Source organism: Myxocyprinus asiaticus, chromosome 10 (assembly GCF_019703515.2).
Source record: "Myxocyprinus asiaticus isolate MX2 ecotype Aquarium Trade chromosome 10, UBuf_Myxa_2, whole genome shotgun sequence".
Lineage (NCBI taxonomy): Eukaryota > Metazoa > Chordata > Actinopteri > Cypriniformes > Catostomidae > Myxocyprinus > Myxocyprinus asiaticus.
Window position 1 is genome coordinate 7,530,316 of NC_059353.1, and position 20,561 is coordinate 7,550,876.

General features: G+C 38.9%; 1 protein-coding gene across 1 annotated transcript in view; it reads left to right on the plus strand.

The window, feature by feature from the left end:
- Positions 1-20,561, plus strand: part of LOC127447283 (dedicator of cytokinesis protein 9-like) — a 151,923-nt gene that overhangs the window by 67,193 nt on the left and 64,169 nt on the right. Inside the window, exons 4-7 of the mRNA XM_051709060.1 lie at positions 811-893; positions 4,624-4,693; positions 10,129-10,224; positions 10,307-10,441. Coding sequence (XP_051565020.1) covers positions 811-893; positions 4,624-4,693; positions 10,129-10,224; positions 10,307-10,441 — 384 coding nt within the window. The remainder of the gene's footprint in view (positions 1-810; positions 894-4,623; positions 4,694-10,128; positions 10,225-10,306; positions 10,442-20,561) is intronic.

Below are 20,561 nucleotides of genomic sequence, written 5' to 3' on the forward strand. Positions count from 1 at the left end.
TATTAAAAACGTAATGATTATGGTGTCTCAGGTCAGGCCAACCAATGGTACACACTTATTAGGATAATTACGCTAACCTGTAAGAAGAGCAGAGTGACAGGCATTGTGAGCATTCTTTCATTGAGTTTTCACATAATGACAAAGTATGATGCATTATATTTTGATTATGCCATCCTTTGTACTTTTTGTAACAGATTACGTTATAACAGTCTATAATAATGAATAGGTGAGACACTGGAACAATGAGATGCAATGCAGCAACAAAAAAAGTATGTCTGACATGTACAGTATATACTTAGAAATGTCATGTTCATATACTGTATATGTCTATGTGCTTGAGTAATCAAGTAGACAAAATGACAAATGCCCATCACTAATACTACACTTACATTTACATGCAAGTAAAATTAAACGTTATTTTGGAAAAATTTACAAAACAAAATTTCATTCTCATTAACTCTTCTTTCTCCTCCTTTTTAGAGTTAGCCTTTCCCTTAAATAATTTATACAATTATTTGCCTTTTGGGGACAGTTGCCTTTTTTTGGGGGAAAAGACACTAGAGAGAAGGGACAGGACTGGACTGGGATGACATGTTTTGGGCTGAACTCAAACCTGTGTCTCCCACTTGAGTACCACAGCTCGATGTGTCTTGACCATGGCTATGATTTATTTGCTTTTTTTTTTTTTTCATGTACATATAAAAAAAAAAAAAAGACAGTGGTGTGAATGATCTTGCTGATTAAACTGGAGTTTTATATTCCAAAATTGAAAAAATAATGCTGCTGATGATATTGTGTTTTTTCTTACAGTGCATAAAGACCTACATATCTGACTGGCATGTTGTCAGCTACAAATATGAGGATTTTTCTGGTGACTTCAGACAACTTCCCAAGTAAGACTAAATACCCTGAAACAGGTTACAGCCTGCATCACACTGATTATAGCTGTAGGGACAAAAGACTGCAGACTATATCATTGTTAAAAATGTCCTAGACTATGTGTGTGTGTGTGCGCGTGATTGTTGGCTCTTGGAAAAATTTTTGCTTGGAAGTAAAGAGCAGGAAATATGTGTTTTACTGGGTAACAATAGAGCAGAGGAACAATGAAGTCATCATCTTCACAGCACAGTAATGCTGCCACACACACACAGGCCCTTCAACTATTAAACCAATCATCTGTTTTATTATTATTATTATTATTTTATATCTTCTAATGAGACAAAGTTCAGCCGGATGAATGTGGAGTATGGCCAAGATCTGATTTCCTATAGAAAGAAACTTATAATTACATTGATAAGTATGTCATTAGGGGTCACGACATGTCACACTCTGGTAGACATTTGCATTTGACCACCTCCACCACAACACATCAACTTTTACTTTACCTTATCACTTCTTTAGCCCAACCATTAAAGGTGAGCAGTGACGGCGGTTTCACATATCCTCCGTGAGAGGGGTGTGAGCAGCGCATTTTCATTTCGGCGCCCATGTTAACTGATTACACCCTTCACATTGCAAGCGTGAGTCACGAGGTGATACTTCCCAGAAGAGTCCCAGACGCGGCAGTGAATGGCTAGTTTCGGCGCCAAGCCAATTTTTGACTTGCGGCTCATGCTGATCTCCACGGCTCTGTGTGCAGTAGAAAACTAAAATAATCAGAAGATTTTAGAAAAGACGCAAAAACAAATAATATTTAAAGAGAACCAACTATACACTACAATTTATAGGTCTGCATCTTGACCAGACTTTTTGGAAATTTCAGTCTTTCCCCATTCAAGTAGATAGGAGCTATACTTTGCTTGTTTACAAAGAAAATAGCTGCCCAGCCTGCCCGAGAGCGTTCCAAAGATGACTGCACAGTGGACTGATTTGCCTTGAAAGGGACTTTGATGTATTAACCAATCATGACCAAGTACGCTGATAAACAAGTGCACGTGACTGCCCACCATTGCCGTAGGAACCTAGAAAAGAGATGCGGACAATGTCAAAGCCCATAACAGTGGCCGTTTACTGTCAAGTCTTAAAGGAGAAGCAGCACCAAAACGGAGCGTTTCTGACAGAGGGTCAGAATGAGGGTGGAAAATGATCATGTTTTACAAATATATGACTGCTTATTGTGCAAAAAAATTCACTGATATTATAAGTGAACCTAAAGGAACATTAAAATAACAACAAAACAAAAAAAAATGCATGTCATGATCCCTTTAACAAACTAAACATTATGCTGAACAGATCAGAAGTTCATATATTCAGACATATATATATACAGCTGTGCTCAGAAGTTTGCATACCCTTGAAGAATTGGTAATATATGTACCATTTTTAAAGAAATCATGAGTGAGCAGGCAAAACACATTTCTTTTATTTCTTATGGGATTCATATTCAACTGTAGGTTATAACAGATTGGCACAATCATAAAACAAAACATGGCAACAGAGAAAAAAATGAAATGACCCCTGTTCAAAAGTCTGCATACCCTTAGTTCTTAATACTGTGTATTGCCCCCTTTAGCATCAATGACAGTGTGCAGTCTTTTGTAATAGTTATCTATGAGGCTCCAAATTCTTGCAGGTGGTATAGCTGCCCATTTGTCTTGGCAAAATGCCTCCAGGTCATGCAAAATCTTTGGTCGTCTTGCATGAACCGCACATTTGAGATCTCCGCAGTGTGGCTAGATGATGTTAAGGTCAGGAGACTGTGATGGCCACTCCAGAACCTTCACCTTTTTCTGCTGTAACCACTGGAGGGTCAACCTGGCCTTGTGCTTAGGGTCATTGTCGTGCTGGAAAGTCCAAGAGCGTCCCATGCGCAGCTTTCGTGCAGAAGAATGCAAATTGTCGGCCAGTATTTTCTGATAACATGCTGCATTCATCTTGCATCGAGTTTCACAAGAGTCCCCGTGCCTTTAGAGCTCATACACCCCCAAAACATCAGTGAGCCACCACCATGCTTCACAGTGCGGATGGTATTCTTTTCACTATAGGCCTTGTTGACCCCTCTCCAAACATAGCGCTTATGGTTGTGACCATAAAGCTCTATTTTGGTCTCGTCACTCCAAATTACAGTGTGCCAGAAGCTGTGAGGCGTGTCAAGGTGTTGTCGGGCATATTGTAACCGGGCTTTTTTGTGGCATTGGCTTCTTTCTGGCGACTCGACCATGCAGCTCATTTTTGTTCAAGTATCGTCATATTGTGCTCCTTGAAACAACCACACCGTCTTTTTCCAGAGCTGCCTGTATTTCTCCTGAGGTTACCTGTGGGTTTTTCTTTGTATCCCGAACAATTTTTCTGGCAGTTGTGGCTGAAATCTTTCTTGGTCTACCTGACCTTGGCTTGGTATCAAGAGATCCCCGAATTTTCCACTTCTTAATAAGTGATTGAACAGTACTGACTGGCATTTTCAAGGCTTTGGATATCTTTTTGTATCCTTTTCCATCTTTATAAAGTTTCATTACCTTGTTACGCAGGTCTTTTGACAGTTCTTTTCTGCTCCCCATGGCTCAGTATCTAGCCTGCTCAGTGCATCCACATGAGAGCTAACAAACTCATTGACTATTTATACACAGACACTAATTGCAATTTAAAAAGCCACAGGTGTGGGAAATTAACCTTGAATTGCCATTTAAAACTGTGTGTGTCACCTTGTGTGTCTGTAACAAGGCCAAACATTCAAGGGTATGTAAACTTTTGATCAGGGCCATTTGGGTGATTTCTGTTATCATTATGATTTAAAAAGGAGCCAAACAACTATGTGATGATAAATGGCTTCATGTGATCACTATCCTTAAATAAAAGACAGTTTTTTGCATGATCAGTCATATTTTCAAAATCAAGGCCAAAATTTCACAATTTCTGTCAGGGTATGCAAACTTTTGAGCACAATTGTATGTATGTATGTATGTATGTATGTATGTAACACTTTATAATAACTTTTTATTTTTATTTACTTATGTTTTGTTGTTAATGTCTGTATCAAGCATATAGCTACATTTAACAAACTAACACTTACACAGACAGTTACATTAGCTCAACGTCCAATGCCCATAAAGTTACTAAATAATTATTTGCAAACCTTGACCTACATAGACTTCTATAATTGACACTTTTCACGATTAGGTTAGTTGTGGTAGCTGTAATTGTAATCTCGATTATTTATAAGATTAATTGTGCAGCCCTACTTTACAGTATATAATGTTTGTTAATAATATAATAAATGAAAGTTAATATGTTGTTACCAAAAATTTGTCACACTGCAGGACCATTAAAAACGAACCAGTGAAAGCGAAAGTGTGATTAAAATGGTGACCAATCAAATCACCTAAAATGTGAACTATGAATCAAAGCTTAACTACAATTCTGACTGAATGTACAATAACTAATGATGTTTCAAGCTTTATATAAAATATTGTTTGTTAATGACAAATTAATTAATTTTCATACCAAGTGTTATACGAAATTATAGCAAACATTTATGCACTTCAAACAAAAAGTTAAGCAGCACAGTACATCACAAATATACAGAAACTTTTTTCCTTGTAAGTGCAGTTAATTGTATTTCCATGTAAATTCTGAATATGTGAATTTGAATGTGTCAATGTTAATTTGTGTTTGTTTTGCACACAGCAAAGTGTCCAGACCTGATAATTTAGCATTGCATGTGTTTGAGGTGGATGAAGACGTTGATAAAGATGAGGTCAGCTTAATCTCTCTCTCTCTCTCTCTCTCACACACACAGACACACACACACACACACACACACACACACACACATCTAGCATTGTGATTTTTTTTAAATTTTCCTCTTGTTAAACTCTGAAAATAAAGTTAGAGTTTATGATGAGGTAAACTTCTGCCATAAGGGATTGTAACAGACATAATATGGAGTTCAGGTTGAATTAGACTCTTTTACTGTGTCCTAACCATACAAGGTTAAGTTTCTAGCATCAGTTCCTCACTGAAAATGAAAATGCTGCAAGAAGGGTCAAAATCACAGCTGATCAGAACATATTTGATGTTTTATATAAAGCTATGTGGAGTACGATTTCGAACCAGTGAGATTTCCCTGTGGGCAGAGCTGCACAGCACAACATGACTAAAGTAGAAACCAAACATCTGGCAAAATGTAGCTCAACACATGTTGCTTTTTGTTTTCACAGTTGATCAGGACAAAAATTTAGATACACAAGGAAGAGATCGCTTTTGGCTTTATTGCATTGTGCCTGGTTAAGAGACAATGTTAGAGTGAATCTGACTTCCAGGTTTCTCCCAGAATGGCCCGTAACTGGACATCCGATGACCTGACATTTTTCTTTCTCCTTTGCCCTTCCCAGAATTCTCCTTTCCCTTAATCCAACCAACTTATTAAATTTTACTAATCATTCTCACTCAAGACTGAGTCACGTTTTTAGTTGAGTCCAAATGTGTGCTCTCTTGCAGACTTAAATACAGTATAACTTGTATTACGGAACAGTTTTGGACAGTACTATTGACTGTGAATGCCTTTGAAATTCTATTAGACTCATTTGTCTAATTTGGTTGCTGACTGATTTCTTGTCTATAAAAAGATGCAGCCTGCTTAGTATGCTGATAATGATTGTGTTTTGGCTTAAAACACGCATACAATTGCAGATGACCGTCCAACAGCTAATTAAAACACCCTCATCTCATCAAGATCTTATTTCTTTCAGACATATCTAGTCTTAACACATGTGTTGTTTTTACTGCAACAGCCTTATTTGAATGTGCAAATCCAAGCCAATCGCTTTTCACTAGACTGTACACCCAGTCAGGCTGTATGTCAATTAGGGCTGAAACGATTAGACGACGTTATCGACAATGTGGACAGTAAAAAATTGTCGACAAATATTTTCATTGTCAAATAGTCATTTGATCTCATTTAATGTAACATGAGATCACATTAAACCCTAATGACGACGCGCGAGAGCAGCACTGCAGTTCACACCTGACCGAGGAGAGGAAGAAAACAGCTCACAGTCCAGATACACTCTAAACTTTCCAAATAGCTTCAGGTGATGTAGATCGCAAAGAATGAGGGAATTATAATGCAAAAATACAAAATAAGCATATACAGAAGCACTCTCGTTGTGGAATAAGTGGCGCTGAAGCTGCCGCTCCGCTGAAGCAAAACTTAAAGGAAACACCCCGGCGTTGCATCTTTAATGCAGTTATATTTAATGCGTTATAGTTTTATTAAAGTTCAAATAATACGGAAGCAGATCACGTAAATAACTACAAACTCCGAAACTGGCATTTCTCTGTGAGGTCAGTGCCTCCTCTATGAGTTCTGCAAAGTGCCCCGATCTAAGGGGAAGAGATTGAAACTGCACCCGGCTGATTCACACTCTGTCGCGGGGACGCTCATCCCTCGAGCGCACACACTTGCTGCAGCTAGATTATATCGTGATGGCTCGTGACTTATTGAATCATAATATATGCATCACTCTGCATTTCTTATCGTGAAGAAAATTGGCAATACACAGCTTTATTAATAAGAGAGAGTTTGTTTTTGTGTGAGTTAAAGATGGATTGAAGTGAACAAAAAGGTGAGAGAGGATAGTCTTCGCCCCATTATACACTGCAACAACATACGTTTTTGATTTGTTTTTGTTTTGGCTTGTTTTCCAATATAAGTATTTAAAAATCCTTTAAAACAATGTACATTTACTTTAGCAGCTATACTGCAGAAGTAAAAATTGTTATCTGAGAATGTTGAATATAATATTAAAAATACAAATATTTAAAAATATCTAAAAGTGCTTTAAAAAAGATGCATTCACCTGAGAAGCAGCATATAAGATATTTAGACTTGTTTTTAGAGAATAGATCTTGAATATAAGTGTATTTTGTCTTTACTGCACTCGCAGAAGTATAACTAAGTGAAAAAATACACTTATATACAAAAAAACTTATATTTAAGATACATTCTCTTAAAGCAAGTCTAAATATCTTATATGTTGCTTCTCAAGTAAATGTATCTTGTTTTAAGGATTTTTAGAACATTTTAAATGGGAAAAAAAGACAAATACACTTGATAACAATAGGATTTATTGCAGTGAATTTCTTTACTGAATTAAACTTAAGAAAAAAGTATTTTTTTCCCTTTAATTCAGTGAATTTCATTTAGAGGTATTTTTAAAAGATGATTTTGTCCTCTTTATTGTTAGTAAGCACGTTAAATACAACCTTTTAAGTTGGGGCACAAGCTGAATAATCGGTTTAGAGCTAATGATTAATCGTTGCAATAATCACCGAATAGTCGAATAATCATTCTAATAACCGTTAGATTAAACGATTATCAAAATAATTGTTAGTTGCAGGCCTAATGTCAATGTCTGTTGACTGCTTTAGAAAGTGAGAGAAAGCAGTTCTGTGTGGTCTATGAAACTCCATCTGCAGTCTGCCCACTTGCACATTCAGGCCAAGAATTAAAACCATATTACACAACTCCCGTAATCTCTTCAACTCTATTGTGTTTGTGTGTGGTTGGTTTATATCTGCAGAGTGTCCACAGTGATTTGATAAGGAGGGTTTCTGGCTTCAATAACTTTATAACTGGTATTTCAGAGAAACCGATCCGGTGTATTGCAGTTTTACCTCCTCTTGTCCTCCTCCTGCTTTCATGAAGGGGGTTTTAGGACAGAAACATCAAAAAGGCAAGTGTGGTCTGTAGGCCCTGTGGACAGAATCAATTTCAGTGGTTGTTCAGGCTGGTTTATGCTGGATAGTGGCGGTTTAGCTGGTGGAATTCCATGTTTAAAGCTGAAGTATGTAATTTCTGCCAAAACAGGATTGGTCGGTAACATTTAAAAGGCAGTGTAGGGTAAAGGGTCAGTTGGCCTGGCATTCACGGATCTTAATTGGCTGATTTTTACTGATGACTGTACTGATGACCAATAAAATGGCATTATGTTTTATATGTACACTTGCTGAATTTAAACAAAACACTTATTTTTATGCAATATTTATTCAATTTTCAAAAAATTTGCACAATCCATTGATGAGGCTGGCTGTAGATGTTGCAATTGACACAGTGTATTGACCACTTCTGTTAAGGCCCTTCCACATGACTCGTGTCAGGGCTTCAACGCACCATTCGGTGGCACCAGCAGGCGCCACTTTGACCTCCAAATCAAAAGTGTGGCAGAAAACGTGTAGCTTTGATTTTAGCACTGGCCCTGTCCACATAATGATACAGTACGTCATCTGAATTGTCCAGTAATCATTGGCTGCCGCTTCGGAAGGTCAACGGCAATGGGGTCAAAGTTGAAAATTGAGATAATGGTGAAGCTGATGCTTCACTCCACAAAGTTCAGTGTATTAGGTAACGCTGCCACATGTCATGCAGAGGAGCCTTTTATCGGTCATAAGGGACTGTTATTGGCCAATGCCCATAATCTCAAATTGGCAAAATATCATCCAATTTATCAGCCTGGCCGATATATCTGTTTATCACTAGTTTATCACAATTTGCTTTATTTGTCAACTAATCATTTCTCATATTTCATCTCAAACATGCTCCACTTTTGACGACTTGGTTCACAAGTACACTCACTTTTTTGAAAACTTTGGTAGCACTTTATTTTACAGTACTGTTCTACATTTACGTACTATATAATTACAGCAACTTTAGTAATTACTAGGTACTAACCCTAAACCTAACCCTAATCTTAACCCATATTAAGTACATGTAGTTACCTAATATCACTCAGTTCTTTCTTGGGTAAGTACATTAAGTATACTGAAAGTACACGTACTGTAAAATAAAGTGCAACCAAAATTTATTCGTTTGATGGTGTGGAAATGAAACTGTGCAAGCTGATAGGTCCTTTGACGTGTAATCAGTTAGCCAGTTAACTTGCTTACTTTTAAATTTGCTCAGTTTGTAAACAGGTTTCTATGCAATGCGCTGCAAGAGTTTTCTCTGAAACCCTCCTTCTCCCCAGCATCATTTGTCTAGATATGCTACATGGAGATCGTATTTGTCTCTAAATGTGCAGCAGCATGTCAAACATGCTTGATGCAGCATATCTTGTGTTTTTCTTACTGTGCAGCAGCAGCAGCAGCAGCAGCATGTCCACATGCTTAACTCAGTATGTCTGTGTATGTTCTAGCAGTAGCAAGTCTCCGTACTAGTGTGCAACAGCAGCAGCGTAGCAGATCTTGTTTGCCAAGACCAATATCCTATCAACATGGCATAACCACATTAACGTGCTAAATGTTTCCGAGAATTACAATATAATAAAACTGAAATGCAATAAATAATCATTCAAATAAATATAGAAATGGTTTATTTCACTTTTTGTTTAGATTGTCATAGTTTTAAACATGTAATAATTTGTATTTTTAATAATGGATTTTCATGGTTTAATATTGAAAGGCTTGGTCTGGGACAGGGCTAAAACAGTCAAATCTACACCTAAAAGGCATTTGAAAAATATCAAATATAAACAATGAAGGCCTGGAAAAAAATTTCCAAGTCAGTTTTAGTGACCTTTAAAAAAAAAAAATGCTGCTTCATTAAATTGCCTGAGGTTGAAAAAACACTGTTTATGATCTATGCAAAAGTAAGACATTAATTGCAAGCTATAGTGAAAATGTGAAAATTGGTTGAATATGCATTAATTGTTGTGATTGCTCTATTCTGGATGGATTGAGTGGAAGTTCAGTGAGTAGAATGGAATAATGTAGAGTGAGTGAACAATTTTTGGCTGGAAACATTGTCATTGAAAAACATAAAGCTGTCCTTTAGAAATATGATTGCAAAGTTCAGTTCAAGAATGCCTCAACTACATGTTGCTGATGCAAACACATATAGTTATGTGCTCATCAAAGATTGTTTCCATATCAGATGCACAGACACTATACTGATGTTTACAGTATGTGACTGTCCAGAGACTGCAGTGGAGGTTCAGTAGTGCTCTGCGCTGCCCTGGGTCGTTTGAGTTGAATCCGGTTAATCGGAGGTTCTGTTCAGTCATGAGTCTGGATACTGTTCTTTTTCTTCTTTGACTCCCACTTGACTCCAAGTTTGTTTTAGCTGTAGGATCAAACAGACAAGGCTTGGATCGTCATCACAAAGCTAACTATTCTCTTTCTGTGTGTGTGAAGGACACAGCTTCTCTGGGTTCACAGAAGGGAGGTATCATCAAACAGGGCTGGCTGCATAAGGGCAACATCAACAGCACCATCAGCGTCACTATGAGGGTGAGATTCTTCATGTCAAGAATACAAGTCTATACACCAGTGTTTGTTTTTCATGTCTCATTTAATCTTTTCTTTCTTTCAGTCATTCAAAAGGAGGTATTTCCACCTGACGCAGCTGGGCGATGGGTCGTATAATCTCAACTTCTACAAGGATGAGAAGATCAACAAAGAGCCTAAAGGAACCATCTTTCTGGACTCTTGTATGGGTGTAGTGCAGGTAACCTTTTAAACACAGTCCTGTTTAAAACCCAACTCAGAGTCATATAGAAGTAAATAATAAGAATATGGAGGGTGGAAAGTGTCATGAAAAAAAAAATTAAGACTGTTCTTTGTGTAAGAAACCTTGACTAACTTTTATAAGTGAATTTGGAAAAATATATTGCTACCAAACTAGAATATGACCCCAGAAGAATGGAAAGCTTGGCATAATGGTTATGCAAAGAAAGGAGAGAGTGAGAGATGACAGAGGGGAGTGTGCTTTCATAATTAATGAGCATAATCTCTAGGAGTGAATTTCCCACATACACTCCCAAAATAAAGCGAAAAACATTACACACCCACCCACACACACTCACAGCCCCTATGGGCTGTTTTTGTGTAGAATCTTTGAAACCTTTATGGCTGTAATCACTTATAGGTATGGTCAACTAATCATCATCACACCCTTCATGTGTTGCTTTGTCAATATCACTAATGAGTTGTATCCATGTAATTAGCCCTCTTCCTCTGACCCCTGACACAAACTTTGCCCCTGTTGCCCTCGCCTGCCTCAAAAAGAGCACTGGAGTTTACTGGTGATGAAAGGTGTTCTACCAGGGGTACACGGAGGCATTCGTGGTTTTTGATCCACCATTGGCATGCAGTAATCACTCACACGCGAGCGATAGCGAGAGAGAGGAGTATGTATTTCATGTAGTTAAAAGTGCCTCGACATATTGAGGTCCCTCGCATCTGCGTGCCAAAACTTCCTCTTTCAGTAATCCTTCCTCTTAATCTCCTGTGCATCCTGTTTTATTTAGTGATGAACTGAATGGAAAGCCAAACACGATTAAAGTGCTTAGAAACTGTGCTAGTCAACTAAGGCGTGGAGCACGGGCAAGCCATTCGCACGACCAGTGCTCATCACGAGCAGCTGATCTTGCGACGCAAATCAGTTTGAGCGGCGCTGCTTTAGAGGGTTGTTCAAGTAAACGCGTCTGCTTTGCGTTGGTCGTGCTGTACGGTTGAGGGGATGACAGCCTTCAGATTCTTGTATGATTAGTTGCTTTTTGCTTTCAGAACAATAGCCGACTTGGTGTAAATAAATAGTTATCACTGAGATTATCAAGCTGGCATAAGTTACGCAGTTCTTTACGCTAATTTTGAAACATATGTAGTAAATCGACCACTCACATGAGATACTCCAGTCATATTTTAATAACCTTATAAAAGCTGTTTTATTCTGCATGGAGAGGGTCTGTCTGTATCTCTTTGGAGGAGGTTTGGCACAGTAATTGACAAGGCACAAAAAATAGCACTTCATGTCAAAAAGGTTGCAGACCCCTGCTGTTCATTACTTAATGATTATTTTAATGTCTTTTCAATGTAAACATCATAAAGTATGTACATACATTAATATGTTACCATTCATGTTATTACAGTATCCTCCTGAGACCCGAGCGTGACTGCTGTGTACATTTTCCATTTCCCTTTTTAATTTGTAAATAGCAGCACCTAATAAAAAATAACGTTTATTTTATTAAAATTGATTTCCCTAAAATTGATGTCCACATATGTGGACAACGGGACTAAGTTGTGAAATTTTAAATGATACAAAAAAATTAAAATCATCATTGTTTGTTTCCAGGAGTGTTTGTTATTCATGTTTTTGAGACATTACAGACATTACATCATACATTAGCATAATTAACTCTGATTCAATGTAATGGCCAGCATCATCCAATCACTGCCAACCATGTTTTTTTCTCCCGATTACATTTTTTATTGATTTGTAGATATATAACAAAGAAAAACACAACATATATACATTGAATCAACATTTAACCCCCACTATTACCCCTCCCCCTCCCCAGTCACCAACCCCACCCTGACCCCCAACAAACACCCCTGTGGTCACGTATAAGAATAAAAAAAGAAAAAGAAAAAAAGAAAAAGAAAATATAATAATCATACATAATTAAAACTATACTTCTCTCTCCACAGCCCCTCCCCGAGAGTACCCCAAAAATGCTAAGTAACTGCCCCATTTCCTATCAAACAAATCCCAAAACCCCAGCCTTCTGCATGACACCTCCTCGAAAGCTGCCACCCTCCCCATCTCCGCACACCACTCCGGAAATGATGGCACTCCAGTCAACTTCCATCCCCTTAAAATAAGCTGTCTACCAATCATAACTCTGGTCAGAAACCAATTTTTTATGTTTATCACCCATATTGATGACCGCCCCATTGCCCAAAATACAGAGTCTGGGGCAAAATGAAGTTTGAGTGCCCAATACGTCACACATAAAACTCTGAACCTTCAACCAAAATTCTTTGATCTTAACACACCACCAAAAAACATGGGTTGTGTCTCCATCTTCGGATTGGCATCTCCAACAGGTGGGTGTATCTTTTAAGACCAAGCCTATATGGATTTCTGGGGACGCCATGCGAGCAGCAGACGTGTGAGACACGAGCTCTGCAAACTTTGCTAGTTTTTTAATTATTTTCATGTTATAATCTGGTGAGATTCGATACACCCAGTTACATACTTGCTCTTTGAGGTAAACATGGCAAAGAAGTCTAAATCCTCAGACTCTGGAGACATTAAAAGACACTTACGTGTTCAAGCTGAGGCCTCTGACGGGCCTGCGGACCAGGGACTCGATTTGGGAAGCACATCGGTAGATGAAATTCAGCGTCAACTGTCCAACATCTCGGTAATGCTGACGAAGGTTGTTGCTGACTTGGAAGATCCCGCTGTAATACGTCGATCGATTACGGCGATGGAAACAAAATTCTCTCAATTGGTTACAAGAGTGACAGAAGTTGAAAAACGAATCGATTATCTTGAGTCATCGGAAAGGGAATTATCCGCTAATCCGCCCATGTCCAAAACAGATTTGGAATTAATTTAGGAAAAACTGGAATATTTTGAAAATATGAGCCGAAGGAATAACATACGAATTGTTGGAATTCCTGAACATGAAAAGGGCAGAGATATGGTGAAATTCCTGGACGAGCTCTTCCCGAGTCTGCTCGACATAACAGGCCATAAACTGGAAATCGAGCGAGCTCACAGAGTCCCAGCTCGAAGATCTGCTGAGGGAGACAAGCTCCGATCGATTCTGGCCAAATTTCTGAAATCATCCGATAAAGATCTTGTGTTGCGCCAGGCGAGGAGCAAAGGAAAGCTTTCTTGGAGGAATCACAATGTTTTCTTGTTCCCGGACTTTGCGAATTCGACGAGAGAAACGCGATCGTTTCAAGGAATGTAAGAAACTCTTACACCAACAGAAGATACTTTTGCACTGACGTTCCCGGCCAAACTGAGAATAGAAACGAAGAATGGTCGCAAAGTATTTACATGTCCAAAACAGGCACTCTCCTTCATAAATAAATTGGAGTAAGCCATTTGATGTTTCTTATTTTAGTGGACTGACTCGCGGTTCAGGAACTCTATTATCTGAGGAAGCTGGGTGCCATTTTTGTTTCTTTTTGCGCTGGCTCCGCCTAGCAGCTGGAGTTTGTTTTGTGGCATGACTCCAAGAAACTTTTGCATTGACGGAAGATATTTTTTACACTGAAGTTCTCGGCCAGATCGAGAATGGACACTATGGATGACCGCAAAATATCTACATGCTCACATAAAGGACATCTTTTATAAAGTTGACTGGCTGAGTAAGTTATGGTGTATTTTTCTTTTTTTTTCTTTTTTTTTTCTTTTTTTTTTTTGCGGCCTCCGAGTTAGTTTGGCTCTTGATCATCCGAGGAACCGAGATGCCGGTTTTGTTTTTCGTGCTGGCTCCGCCTAGCAGCTGGAGCTTGTTCTGTTGAATAACACTACTTTGGAACAGCTGTGGATAAATCTGTTCGTTCTTCGTGCTTATTCCTCCTGCTGGCTGGAGTCTGTTTTGTTGAGGATTTTTACGGGACATTGGAATGATTATGTCATCCGCTGAACTCATAACAGCCGGCTCACTGAACAGTTGTTTGTCTGTCCGAGGAAACTGAATGGCTTTATATCAGCTGGAGTTTGTTTTGCGAAGGATCACACCTTCGAGACGGTTCTGTGAATGAATCTACATGTTTTTTCACTTATTCTGCCTGTTGGCTGGGGTCTGTTTTACAAAGTATTTTCTGTTATGTAATTTTGCCTCACAAAATTTGTATAGAAGCTCCGGACTTGAGCAATCCGATGGCAAAGTTGTCGCGGGGGCTCTCGTAGGCGTACATGGACTCTTTGAGTTTTAAGTGATTGACGCCGGTTGGCGCTGTCGTGCGTGGGGTTAATGCGCACGTTTTCCTTTTTTCTGTATGTTTTGTTCGGGGGGAAGTTTGGGGTTTGATTAATGGGGAATGTGGTCTGTGTAATCTTGTTTTTTACACACAATTTATTTTTTTTATTATATCAATATGTCAGATGTTAATATGAATAAGTTGTCTCTCTCCACATGGAATGTGAATGGGTTGGGGCACCCCATAAAAAGAAGGTTATTTCTTTTCTTAAATGTAAGAAATATGATATAGTGTTTCTTCAAGAAACACATCTTTCCCCGCAGGAAGCTGAAACATTTGGGAAGATATGGGGTGGACATGTTTTCTTTAGTGTTGGCTCAAGTAAGAGCTGGGGAGTCATTTCATTAATAAGTAAACATCTACAATTCAAATGTCTCAAACAGATTAAAGATAAATTAGGAAGAGTCATTATTGTTTTAGCTGAAATTCAGGGGCAAAGGTTGATTTTGGCTAATATTTATACGGCTAACGCTGATGATCAGGGCTTTTTTATAGATCTTGAAGGGATGTTGCAAGCCGCTGGCACCCCTCATGATATAATATTGGGAGGAGACTTTAATCTTTTGATGGACTCAGTCCTTGATCATAGTGAAGCAAAAGTGTGTAAGCTCCCTAGAGCAACAGTGACGCTTGACAGGATGTGTAAAAATCTTGGTCTTGCAGATATTTGGAGACTTTTGAACCCATCTGGTGGAGACTATACATTTTTTTTCATCAGTCCATAAGATTTATTCTAGAATAGATTTATTTTTGATATCTAAGTCCCTCATTTCATCTGTTGTGGATTGGTCAATTGGAAACATCTTAGTCTCAGATCACGCTATGGTGAGTATGGAGATGTTGCCACATACGGAGAAAAATAAATCATATAGTTGGCACTTTAATGTATCCCTTTTGCAAAATCCTGATTTCCAACAAATGTTAAAGACCGAAATCAATGTTTAAATGGAGACCAGCTGGTCCTCAGTATCCTCTGTGGGTGTGGCTTGGGAGGCACTTAAGACAGTTCTTAGGGGTCGGATCATACAGTATGCCTCATTCACCAAAAAATCCAAAGCACGAGAACTTGTGGAGTTGGAAGGGAATATTAAAAGTGCAGAGGCAGAACTGAAGTGCAGAATGTTGTCTGATGGCCTCAGAGAATTGACTAGATTGAAATACAGATATAATGCTATTTTGTCGCGGAAAGTGGAGTTTTGGTTATTCAGGGCAAGACAGTCATACTTTGAGTCGGGCGACACAGCAGGGAAGATTTTGGCTAGATATATAAAGCAGAGAGAGTCTTTTTCTACTATTCCCTCAGTGAAATCTGCTGGTGGTGAAATATTTACCTCGGCCACTGATATTAATAATGCTTTTAAAGAATTCTATATTATACATGTTGATCTTTATAGTTCTACGTCTTTGTCTACTGATGAAGATGTTAGAAACTTTATGGAACCATTAGAATTTCCTAAACTGACGACTGAGCAAAGAAATTGTCTTGATTCTGAGATAACCTTGGAGGAACTTGACGAGGTAATTAAGGCCTTACCTACAGGCAAAGCTCCGGGGCCAGATGGTTTTGGTGCTGATTTTTTAGATCTTATGCTACAGAACTGGCTCCACTTTTGTTAGAAGTTTATACAGAATCATTACAGAATGGAAAGCTGCCGCCAACTATGACACAAGCCCAGATCAGTCTGATTCTTAAAAAGGACAAAGATCTGTGTGTGTGTAAAAGTTACCATCCAATTTCCCTGATCCAGCTAGATGTAAAAAAAAATTCCAAAATTTTGGCTAATCGTTTAAGTAAGGTTATGACATCTCTTATACAAATAGTTCAGGTGGGGTTTATTCGGGGCCACAGCTCTTCTGATAACATTAGGCATCTCATCAATATCATGTGGTCAGTAGCGAATGATCAGTCTCTGGTCGCTGCCATTTCACTTGATGCCGAAAAGGCATTTGATATGGTAGAATGGGATTATCTTTTTAAGATTTTAGAAATGTATGGGTTCGGGAGTACATTCATTGGTTGGATTAAGTTACTTTATAGACACCCTGTAGCAGCGGTACAAACAAATGGATTAATTTCAGATTATTTTACTCTGGATAGGGGCACTCGGCAGGGTTGCCCTCTTTCCCTATTATTGTTCTGTCTTGCCCTGGAACCATTAGCAGCTGCGATAAGAAAGGAGGATGATTTTTCAGGGGTGGTGGTGGGAGGTATGGCGCATAAGCTTCTGCTTTACGCAGATGATATTTTATTATTTGTTTCTGACCCCACTAGATCTATGCCTGTCCTCCACAGAATTATTAATTCCTTTTCCAAGTTCTCTGGATACAAAGTCAACTGGTCTAAATCCTAAGCTTTAGCTCTGACTGCGTGCTGTCCAGTAACAGCCTTTCAGCTGGGCGCCTTTCAGTGGCCCAAACAGGGCATTAAGTATTTGATTATTTTATTCCCAGTAAATTTGTCTGATTTAGTTAGTTAATTTTGACCCTTTAATTAAAAAGTTTTCGAGCGATGTGGACTGATGGGCTTCATTACATTTATCGATGATTTGGAAGATTAATATTATTAAAATGAACTGTATTCCAAAATTCAACTACCTGCTACAGTCACTCCCTATAGATGTCACCCTCTCTTATTTTAAGCAATTTGATAGAATTGCGAAGTCCCTCATTTGTAATGGTAAACATCCCAGACTACATTCCAACAAATTACATAGGCCGATTGACAAAGGTGGGTTAGGCTTACCCAAGATTTTGTTTTATTATTATGCATTCGGTCTCAGGCATTTGGCTCATTGGTCGCTTCCACCTGAGAGAGCCCCTCTCTGGTTTTTTATTGAACAGGAAGTCCTTGCCCCTATTTCACCATTGCAAAGTCTTTCTATTAAACTAACCGGAGAAGTTAAGTCACACCCCATTATCTCACATTTGCACATGATTTGGACAAGAGTGGCCAGAGTAATTATTATGTATCAATAAGTCCCCTTTCTGTTGGTCAGAGTGGATTGTGAGAGGGGTTGTTACACTTGGTGACCTGTATGAGAGTGGAGTGTTGAAATCTTTTGAGAATCTGGGTCATCATTTTGGGATTCCCAGATCTCAGTTTTATAGGTATTTACAGCTGCGCCACATGCTCTGTACTATTTTTGGGAGTAGCACACACCCCCCCTAAAGCGGCAGATGCTTTGGAAGAGGTGATTACTGCTTTTGGAAAAGGTCATGAGGCATCAGTGTTTACTTATCAGTGTAATGACTCTCCTGCTCTTACTTGAACCAGCACTAAAGAACACATGTCCACCCCATTTCTTTCCAAATTTTTCCACTTCCTGTGGTGAAAGATGTGTTTCTTGAAGAAACACTATCATATTTCTTATTTCTTTTTATGTGGTGCCCCAACCCATTCACATTCCAGGTGGAAAGAGACAATCCACTCATATTAACATTTGACATTTTGACATATTAGAAAAAATAGGTTGTGTGTCAAATATACAATTATAAAGACCACATTCCAACATTAGTGCAACAATCAAACCCCAAACTTCCCCCCCAAACCAAACAAACAGAAAAAAGAAAAACGTGCGCGTTAACCCCACGCACGACATCCCTCTAAACTCAAACAGTCCATGTACGCCTACGAGGACCCCCGCAACAAATTTGCTGTCAGATTGCTCAAGTCCGGTGTTTCTATACAAATTTTGTTAGACAGAATTACATAACAGAAGATAATCTATAAAACAACTCCAGCCAATAGGCAGAATAAACACAAAGAACATGTAGATTCATCCACATAACTGTCCTGAAGGTGTGTTCCTCCACAAAACAAGCTGCAGCCACTAGCGGAACCAGCACAAAAAAAAGAAAAAAAAAGCCGTTCAGTTTCCTCGGGCAATCAAATGAATGTTCAGTGAGCCGGCCCATTCGACTGCTACATGAGTGCAACAAATGACCCAATCACTCCAATGTCCTGCAAGAAATACTCCACAAAACAAACTTCAACCAATAGGAGGCATAAGCACAAAGAACGTGCAGATTCATCCACAACACTGTCCCGAAGGAGTGCTACAACACAAAGCAATTCCAGCCGCTAGGAGAAACCAGCACAAAAGGAAACAAAAAAGGTGCTCAGTTTCCTCGGACGGTCAAGTGAATGCTCACTTGGCTGCAACGGGAGTACCTGGGAACTCTTGTTCTGGGAACAAGAAAATGCTGTGGTTCTTCCAAGAAAGCCTTCCTTTACTCCTCACCTTGCATAACACGAGATCTTTATTGGATGATCTCTGAAATTTGGCCAGAATTGATTAGGGCCTGTCTCCCTCAGTGGATCGCCAAGCCGGAACCCTGTGAGCTCGCTCGTTTTCCAGCATATGGCCTTTTATTTCAAGCAGACTCGGGAAGAGCCCGTCCAGGAATTTCACCACATCCCGACCTTCTTCGTCCTCAGGAATTCCAACAATTTGGACGTTACTCTGCCGGTTACAGTTCTTCAAATCCTCCAGCTTCTCACAGACGCACTCCAAATCCACCCAGGTCGCTAGCAGATTAGCAGCTAATTCCCTCTCCGATGACTCCAGATAATCGATCTGTTTCTCGACATCCCCACTCTTTTAACCACCTCAGTGAATTTCATCTCCATGGCAGAGATCGATCGACGTATTACAGCAAGATCCTCCAAGTCAGCAATGACCTATGTCAGCATTGCCGACACGTTCAACAATTCTCGCCAAATTCCCTTCACTTTACCGGCCAAATCGACACACTCAGAGGCATCAGCTTGAGCACGTAAGTGTCTTTTAATGTCTCCAGAGCTCAAGCATTTTGAATTCTTTGACATATTGTCTTCCTAGAACAGTTAAAAATCAGGGTGTATCGAATCTCACTGGTTTATGACACAAAAAGTATTAAAATTAGCAAAGTGCGCAGAGCTTGCCGTTCACACGTCCGAACCTCGCATGGCGCCACGCGACTCCCCACTACCAACCATGTTAAAATAAAATGATACATTTATAAATTCTGAATCTATGTACTGATTACTATTGTCCCATGTCTGTAAAAACATGTTGAGTGGTCCAAACATCATCTGCAGCCTTAAACTGAACTTTTTGGTCGGATTTTAGGATTGAATGCACTTAGCTGCATAGAAAGCTATAGGATGCTCCCTTGCTCACTATATTTAGTGTATGATTTAATTTTCAGTGTGTTGTCTGTCTGCACTGGTCTCAGAACAGTTTGAAATGCATTTTATTTTCATCCTAACTCCATATAAAGCCTTTGGATGCAAACTTTTTCAGCTTTTGGATAAACTCATTGATTCCCAATGTGAAAATGCACAGTAAACATACAGGAATGCATTTACTAATGTTAATGAAAAGAACCGTATTGTACATTGATAACAAAATAAAATATAACAAAATGTATATTAAAATGAAGTGAAATGACCCACAGATGTGTTAATGTTTTTTCAACTTTTGAGGGAATAATGTCCCAAAATCCCAAAAAGTGGACATCATGTTTATCAAGTGAAAAATGAAGGAATTTTTAAAAGCGGCATATCAACGAAACTAGAAACTCTACTCTTTACATCCAAACAGGTGAAAAAAATGAAAAATATTAGAGATTTCTTACCAGAGGCACTTTTGTGTGCTCTGCACCAGTAGAAACGCTTCAAGGAAATCAACGGCATTTAGTTGTCACGTGACTCGGTGCGGCAGAAGTTAACCCTTAAATGGCAGTTTAGAGTCTTCCAAACTGTATTCAGTTGGTTTAAAATAATTTAAATTATGCGTTGCATATAGCAAAGCCAAAATACAACTTCCACGCATGTGGACATGGGGTCGCACGAG